The sequence below is a fragment of the Salvia miltiorrhiza genome, chromosome 2 (assembly GCF_028751815.1).
Source record: "Salvia miltiorrhiza cultivar Shanhuang (shh) chromosome 2, IMPLAD_Smil_shh, whole genome shotgun sequence".
Classification (NCBI taxonomy): Eukaryota; Viridiplantae; Streptophyta; class Magnoliopsida; order Lamiales; family Lamiaceae; genus Salvia; species Salvia miltiorrhiza.
Genome location: NC_080388.1, coordinates 7,160,355 through 7,168,736, shown reverse-complemented (window position 1 = coordinate 7,168,736; position 8,382 = coordinate 7,160,355). Strand labels below are relative to the sequence as shown.

General features: G+C 35.8%; 2 protein-coding genes across 2 annotated transcripts; both read right to left on the bottom strand.

Annotated features, from left to right (window-relative positions):
* Positions 1–3,306: 3,306 nt before the first annotated feature.
* On the bottom strand, positions 3,307–5,518 carry LOC131012875 (probable LRR receptor-like serine/threonine-protein kinase At3g47570). Its single transcript, XM_057940864.1, has 2 exons — positions 3,884–5,518; positions 3,307–3,766 (listed from the first exon to the last, which is right to left on the bottom strand). Exons 1-2 carry the CDS (start codon positions 5,073–5,075, stop codon positions 3,423–3,425), a joined length of 1,536 nt encoding a protein of 511 aa, XP_057796847.1. The 5' UTR covers positions 5,076–5,518; the 3' UTR covers positions 3,307–3,422.
* A 354-nt stretch (positions 5,519–5,872) lies between these two features.
* Positions 5,873–7,348, bottom strand: LOC131012876 (receptor kinase-like protein Xa21). Its single transcript, XM_057940865.1, has 2 exons — positions 6,404–7,348; positions 5,873–6,329 (listed from the first exon to the last, which is right to left on the bottom strand). Exons 1-2 carry the CDS (start codon positions 7,323–7,325, stop codon positions 6,094–6,096), a joined length of 1,158 nt encoding a protein of 385 aa, XP_057796848.1. The 5' UTR covers positions 7,326–7,348; the 3' UTR covers positions 5,873–6,093.
* Positions 7,349–8,382: the final 1,034 nt, after the last annotated feature.

Sequence of the window (8,382 nt, the reverse complement as noted above, 5' to 3'; positions counted from 1 at the left end):
ATGATTTCATAGTTCTTTGCCAGATAGTCTTCAGCTGGTTCATCGGTATCACTATCAGTGTCTTCTCCATCTATGACTGAAACAACTACTATATCTGATGTCTCTTCCTTTCCGGTAGTGAAGGCAACATTGCAATCATCTGATTCATCTTGAATAGCCACGGCCAGAGGATCAACAAATTCTTTCTTAATATGCAAATCTTCTATTTTAGCCATAAGTACAATTTGTTCCTCATCGGAGTCACTTCCACTATCATCAGTATCTTCATCACTCAAAGAAGCATTGAAAGACTTGTTTTGATTTTGAAGCTTCTTTAAAGTATTTGCACACTCAGCCTGTATGTGACCAAATCCATGACACTCGTGACACTGTATTCCGGATCTATGAGAAGATTTTTTATCAATCTGATTCGAATTTCCAGTAACTCCCTTGGGGTTATTAAAATTCTTTGAATTTCCACCTTTTTTCTTGAATTTGTTGAAAGCTTTTCCAAAGTTTTTAGTAAAGAGAGCAAATGATTCCACAAGATTATCCTGATCATCATGAGAAGAGTTAGAGTTCTTGATATTAGATTCGGCAGCGAAAGCTATACTCTTCTTTTTATCAGATCTGTCCCCTCTGAAACTCATCTCAAAGGTTCTCAATGATCCAATCAACTCCTCGAGTTTCATATCAGAGACGTCCCTAGCTTCATCAATAGAGTAATCTTGTAGTCAAAACGTTCTGGGTGCGAACGCATAACCTTGCACACCAATTTTTCTTCAGAAATCCTTTCACCAAGAGAAAAACTCTCGTTAGCAATGCGAAGTAATATAGCATGAAAGTCACTAATAGTTTCACTTTCCTCCATCTTAAGCTCCTCGAATCTACATGTCAATTGCTGAAGACGCTGCTTCTTGACCTTCGAGTTTCCTTCATATGTGTTAAGAAGAACATTCCAAGCTTCTTTGGCTGAAGTACACATAGAGATAAGAGTGAACACATCAACAGTAACAGCAGTTTGAATAGAGTTGAGAGCTTTTTGATTAGCACTGGAGGCATTCAGATCCTCTATTGTCCACTTGCTTCTGGGTTTGACAGCTCCATCATCATCTTTAGGGGCAGTCCACCCAAGCTCGACGACAGTCCATACTTTCTCATCCACGGAACGAATGAATGATTCCATGCGCATCTTCCAATAACCAAAGTTTGAACCATCCAGCAGTGGTGGTCTAGACACCGATCCACCTTCCTTAGCCATCAAACACGAACGAAGTCCACCCGGCAGATGGTAAACACCCAGGAAGAAAACCTAAAAAGCAGGTAACTTGCTCTGATACCAAATGAAATACCAGTCTGCCTTAATGCACATAAACAACAGTAACTGAAGTTAATACCAAGAGTAGTACCAAACGCAGCAGCAAGCAAGTATAAAAACAAGCACGAACACACAAGATGGTAACCCAGTTCGGTGATAGAACACCTACGTCTGGGGGTCTTGCCCAGGGAAAACGATTCACTATATGAGATTAAATTACAGTAGGACTCATACAAGACTCGATCTTCGATGCCTCTATAATTTCCTTAAATCTCTATACTAGAAATCATTGAAAGCTAGATAAAACTAACTTCCTAAGTATGAACCCCGACGATCACACTTAATCCCACACAACTACAAACTTCAACTCACAAAGGAGATTATTGAAAATACCTTGCTAGCAACAATCGCAAAAGCAAGGTAAAAAGAACAAGAACATAAACGCTAATCAACAATGTTCTTTCGCTCAAGGTGCTGCTCCCAAAGACTGCTGAATAGAATGCACGAAAATCACCAAAAACCCTAGCTCCAGGAAACCTTTGATATTTATATGAGAGATATCAAAGTTTCCTTTAATGATGAGGACTCCTCTTCAAAAGACTTGTAAAGCAAACCAAAACATGCCCAAAGATCTACTCCGAAAAGGACTCAAAAACGGAAACAAAATCTTTAAGATATGAGCATATCTTCAAAAGAATTTCCAAGAAAATTCGGCAGCAGGATAGGTAGTACATTTGGTAGCTCTTCTGGTATCAAAGACCAAAACTATAAAATTACAATTAGAATAGAGTAGCAAACTCTAACAGTGATTGTACTTTGAAATTGATGGTAATGTGCAATGGGATCAAATCAAGAAATTGGAAATTATTGGTATAGGCTTCACTGAAAATATGATTGATCGAATTTTGCGTGGTAGCCCTCGGTTGGAAATGTTTGATCTAGCTCTTGGCGGCCAATGCAGCATAGACTTGAGCGTTAGATCTAGCAGTTTGAAACAGCGTTAGATCTAGCAGTTTGAAACATCTTATATTATTTTACATGAAAGATGGTGGTAGTTCTAACAACAATTTTTTGCCCGATTCCATGATCTTTCATTGGTTAACGCAGACGAGCTCTTCTTCATTAATTGGTAATTCTTTTCATGTGGTTCTCATAATTTTGAGTTGGAGGCTATACAATGATTTGCACTGTTTATATCTGCATAAATGTATTTCTTTATCAGATTATGATAGGAAGTTATAAATATTTTCAGAATTGTAAGTGTGTATTCTTTTAGATTTATTCAAATGAAATTGTTAATTTATTATAAATTTAATTTAATTTGGAAAAAATATAGAATAAAATAATAATTTTTTTAATTATTTTTTAAATAAAAGACTATAAAGAGTAAATGGGGGGCTATGAATAGAATCACCCTTTTTAAATTTTTGAAAGGAACGATATATTGATACTACTATACATAGAATTGTCCTAATAATAATAACTACAAAAACTAACAACAACAACAACAAAAAGGTATGAATAATAATAGTAATAATAATGCTTTTAAGTCGTCAATGTTTTTAAGTTATAATGCTTTGGTATAAAATCGGTTACTCCCATACCATCGCATCAAGATAGTCTTATAAAAAGAAAATCATTAGTCAATAGGTTTCTAATAATAATAGTAATAAATAATTATAATAATATATAATTTGGGCCTGTTTTGAACACTTTTAAATTTCAATCACTTGAATTTATATCAAAGAGCCCAATTCTGCCAGCCCATCTTCAGCATCTCCAAACGACGTCGTTAACTAGGAAAGTAGTTGTTGACATTTCCATCCAACTAAGCAAATCTGAACGGTATAACATTTCCACGTAAAGTTTTCATAAATAAAAAAGGCAAGTTCAAATACAACAGAGCTATATTTCACAAAGCCTTATTCAAAAAAGTAAACTCAGCTAAAACAAACGAAAGGAGCTACCACTCAAACTTAAACATACGCTGACGCCGCCATCATTTTCCAACTCCTATGCATACAACTTTCCACTTTACAGTACCGAAAAATATTCTTTCTAAAATAGTAATAGAACAATATTATCTTAGAAATAACATACAACTTTGAAATAACTTACTTGAATCTCATTGGAAAAATCGACGTTTGATTCTCTGCAACTCTGCATGTGCTTGTTTCATGTTGATTCTATCCCCGGGAGAGTCCGCGGAGCATTTCAAAGCCAATTGAAATATGGATGATACACACTGCAGATTCTTGTCAATCTGCTCTTCCTCCAAATTCATGACTAAGTTGGCATCTATCACTTCATTTGGGATCTCTGGAAGACAGAGTTCTACCCATCTCTTTAAGCTCATATCTCCGCAAAACATATCATCACAAGGCCTTTTTCTCGTAAAAGTTTCAATTACCATTACTCCGAAGCTATACACATCACACTTTGTTGAAACTAGACCTTCCAAACCATACTCTGGAACACAAAAAATCATGATGCATAATATGTAGTAAGGAAGACACAATTTCATTGATTGAAAGTGAAGTGCTATCAATATATATATATAAATCAATATATGTGGAGAAACTTTACCTGGAGCGATGTAACCCAATGTTGCTACCGTGGTGGTTAACACAAAGCTATCTCCACCGCGTAACAACTTTGCTATCCCAAAATCGCTTACATGGGCTACCATGTCTTCATCTAACATCACATTGCTAGGCTTCAAGTCGCTGTGGACAATGGGCGTTGAATAACCATGGTGAAGATACTCCAAAGCAGATGCAACATCAATCATTATATTCAATCTTTGAATCACATTCAAGTAATAGTTATAGGAATATAACCATTTGTCAAGGTTTCCCTTTGGCATATATTCAAGTACTAATGCCTTGAACTCTTCATTAGAGCAACTACTTATGACACTGGTCAGATTCCTGTGTCGAATGCTTCGTAGTATCTCGCATTCAACATCAAATCTTCTCAAAATTCCTTCAAATTGCGTATTAAACACCTTGATAGCGATTTCCTTCCCATTGTTAAGAATTCCTTTATAAACAGAGCAAGAACTCCCAGTGCCAAGTAAATTGCTTTCACTGAATTGAGCAGTTGCTTGTAGCAGTTCATAATAAGATATTCTTTCCGTCACAATGAATATCAACTCATCAACTTCTCTAGTCATCTTATCTTTCCTTTTGTTTTTGACAATTATAAAGGCCAAAGAAACAACTGAGATGAAAGCAACAACCCCAAAAACAATAAATGAAGCTCGTTCCACCTTCTTCCTCTTTGCTATGTGTTTAGAAACTGTCGGGCAAATTTGGACATGGAACTTTGGGATTCCACACAATGCCCCATTACCCTTAAAAGATTCCATACTAAAGTTTCTAAAAGAACCGCCATTAGGAATTTCTCCACTTAAATTGTTGAAAGAGACATTAAAGTACCTGAGGTGCTGCAGTGCTTCTAAAGACTTCGGTATTGAACTTGAGAGTTTGTTGTAGGACAAGTCAAGAGTTCCCAAATTGGTCATGCTTCCTACAGACACAGGAATATAACCTTCTAATCTATTACTTGCCAAAGACAGATAAATCAAATTTTGCAACTTTCCGATTGTGCTCGGAATTGACCCTGACAATTGATTCATTGATAGGTTTATATATATTGCTGCTCCTAAGTTACTCATCTCTTGAGGTAAAAACCCATTCAATGAATTTGAGGACAAGTCTAGAGTATTCAAATCTTTAAGGCCCCATAAGCTTGAAGATATGCTTGAATTCAACATGTTGGAGTCTAGAAAGAGATCTCTCAAAGAAGAGACATTTCCCAAGCATTTAGAATTGAACCTGAAAATTGATTCCCGCTAATAACAAATGTAGTTAGGCTAAATAAATCACATACAACATGTGGAATGGAGCCTCCCAACACGTTATTAGATAGATATAATCCTTGAAGCCCATGCAAATGTTTGACAGTAAGTGGAATACTACCGGATAACTCATTTTGAGATAGTCTCAATACCATCAAATTGCTTAGATTGCCTATTTCAACGGGAATGCTGCCACTGAATTTGCAGTTCCCGGCTCGGAATGTTGAAAGCGAGGAAGATAAGTTCCCGACGGAAGCTTGAATGACACCGTATAGAGGATTATCAGAAATTGACAAATGAGTTAGAAACCTGCAATTTGTCAATGAAGTAATGAAAGAAGAAGACGGTGCCTGGGTAAGATTGTTACTAAATAGATTAAGACGTCGAAGAAGTCTTAGGTTGCCGAGATGAGTAGGTATATAACCGCTGAATTTGTTTTGGGAAAGTGAGAGAATTGTGAGTTGAGAACAATTAGAGATAGAGTTAGGTATTGCTCCACTCATGAAATTATAGCCAAGATGCAATCTTTCAAGAAAGGGAGAAGCATGGCATAAATGTGTTGGAAGAACCCCTGACAGCGCATTTTCAACAACTGAAAGACTTCGAAAAGTTGAAATGTTAAAGAGCTCATGTGGAATCGAACCACTCAATCTGTTAAAATCTAATGCTAATCTCTCCAGTTGGTAAAGTTGGCCAAATTCAGTGGGAATAAGCCCTGCAAAACATGAGATTACATTATTGTCCTTAAAATAGATTTAAAAATAGGAACATAATAGGTAAACCAAATGTTGTAAAACAAGATTTTCTTATAATAGATATAGATTCATTGTTTTGACTTAATTACATTAATTGCTAGCTATTTTGGTCCAAACTGGTACGGATTATTTGTGTAGTGGTGTTTTACTAAAAAATTCTTGCTCGTATAACATGAAAATTACTCTGTCGTACCTATAATAAAATGGTTTTCCGAGAGATGCAAATTTGTTAGCATGGTAATATTCCCAACATCCCTTGAAAGGTTCCCTGTGAATTTGTTGTACCCCATATTTATGTTTTGCAAAGAAGACATATTCATGAAAATACTGAAATCAATTGAGCCCCCAATCTCATTGTGCTCAGCAGCAAACTCAACCAGACTATGAAGATTGCCAATCTCATGTGGTAGTATTCCTGCCAAAAAATTGTCATGAAACTAATCAAATCTCATTTACACAAATTTATGTGATAACAACTTTAACTCATACCGTTCAAATTGTTAGCACCGAGATATAACTTCTCAAGAGATGTTAAGTAGCCGATTTCTGAAGGTATCTGCCCACTAAAAGAGTTGTAAGAGAAGCTCAAAATCTCAAGCCGTGAACATTGGGATAGATTTGTGGGAATCGCACCACTCAGCTGATTATCAGAAAGATAAATCCGAGTAAGAAATGGAAGATTACTGCACATGTCTGTTGGAAGACTTCCACTCAATTCATTGCCTGTCAAAGCTATAGTCACCAAGCTCGATATGTTGAATATGGCTGATGGTATTGCACCCGATAAATGATTGAATTCAACAAACAGAGTTTGTAGAGTTTGAAGTCTTCCCAACTCTTTTGGAATTTCTCCACTTAGAGAATTGGAAGATAAACTTAGAAATTGTAGGTTTGTTAGGTTTGAGAGAGATTTTGGGATGGAACCTATGAAGCTGTTGTTGCGTAAATTCAAGTATTCTAGTTTTGGTAACTGACCAAACATCGGAGGGAATTCTCCGGCGAAGTTGTTGATTCGGAGAGATATGAACTTCAAACGGCGAAGGAGAGACAGCTCATGAGGCAAATCTCCATGGAAAAGGTTGTTGGTGAGGTCGAGGGAGACGAGGAAGGAGAGGTGTCCGAGCTGTGGTGGAATGGTGCCGGAGAGAGCCATGTTGGAGAGATTCAAGGCAGCTACTCGTTGGTGGCGCAAGCTGCAAGTGACGCCAATCCAGCTGCAGACGGAGCTCGAATTGGTCCAATTAGTTGAAAGTAAAAGAGAAGGGTCGGAGGTGATGTGTTGTTTGAGTGAAAGAAGGGAAGTTTGATCAGTTGCAAGGCTCATAGGTTGTTTGGATTCAGAAGAAAGCATTTGGAAGGTTATGCTAATTAGGAATGCATATGCAAAAATGCAATCAAACATTTTCTCCATGGCTACAAATTGGAGGGCGTGAATTGTGATTCAAGTATATAACTGCAATAATCATTAGTTATGACAAATATTTATATATAAAGGCTGCCTTGACTTGAGAGTCTTGATGGGTGTGAAATGCATCTCTGTTTTTTCTTTGAGTCGAGTCTTTGGCATTGTACCAATTTGTGTTAAATGTCACATGCAGACAATTAACTTACAACAGTCATCACATTCACATTGAAAAAAAAAAAACATTTTGTTTTTTTCCTACGCGCATCACATTATTTTCCCCACATACCATCTTGTTTTTCAAATGGTCAAAGGCTCGATTTCTTATTATGAATTCATACGCAAAAATGCAATAAAACTTTTTCTCCACTGCTGCAAATTGGGTGGTGTGATTGTATTAAGATAAGTCCCAAATAACTGCAATAATAATCATATATTTAATATTTAAAAATTTATACTAATATAAAAAAGTCTTGAGCAGCCTATTTTAACATTTATTGCATGTTTTATTTTAAGATTATTTTATATATTATATATTTGTAATAATATATTAATTCATTAAATATTACACAAAATCTATGTGATATATTTAACTATTTAAAAAATTATACTAATAAGTTATGTATTGATCACGAAAGCTTGAAACAAGTATGCTTTTAAGAAATCAAAGAGAATTGAAATCGAGTTATAATCTATGATTTTAAAAAATTGAAGAGGAAAGGTTGCTCCCTGTTTTATAGAAAATCAAGTCTTGACCAGAGTTTGAGTTAGTCGATCGGGGCTAGGTTTCTTGTGTTGTTTGTGTGTTGATGGTGCTTGTCGGAGGCACCTTTCTTGGCATTATTCTTTTGATGGTGATGTGATTAATGTTGTTATAAGGCTATCATGACACAAAGGAAAAAATGACTCCACACGTGCCTTAATAAGGCAGCCCATAATGCCTCCAAAAATTATGAATAAGAAAACTAATTAAAGACTTATTTTAAATAAATAAAAAAACATTATAAATTAGTTTAGTTATTTAGTAGTGACCCTTTGAATCTTTTTTCTTTCAACTAATTAACAC

Coding starts and splice junctions, on each gene's coding strand:
- LOC131012875 (XM_057940864.1), bottom strand. CDS start 5,075: ATGTTGAATTCAAGCATATCTTCAAGCTTATGGGGCCTTAAAGATTTG. Junction 3,767..3,883: donor ATTGGGTTACATCGCTCCAG/GTAAAGTTTCTC, acceptor TTTGTGTTCCAG/AGTATGGTTTGGAAGGTCTA.
- LOC131012876 (XM_057940865.1), bottom strand. CDS start 7,325: ATGGAGAAAATGTTTGATTGCATTTTTGCATATGCATTCCTAATTAGC. Junction 6,330..6,403: donor CGGTGCTAACAATTTGAACG/GTATGAGTTAAA, acceptor ATTTTTTGGCAG/GAATACTACCACATGAGATT.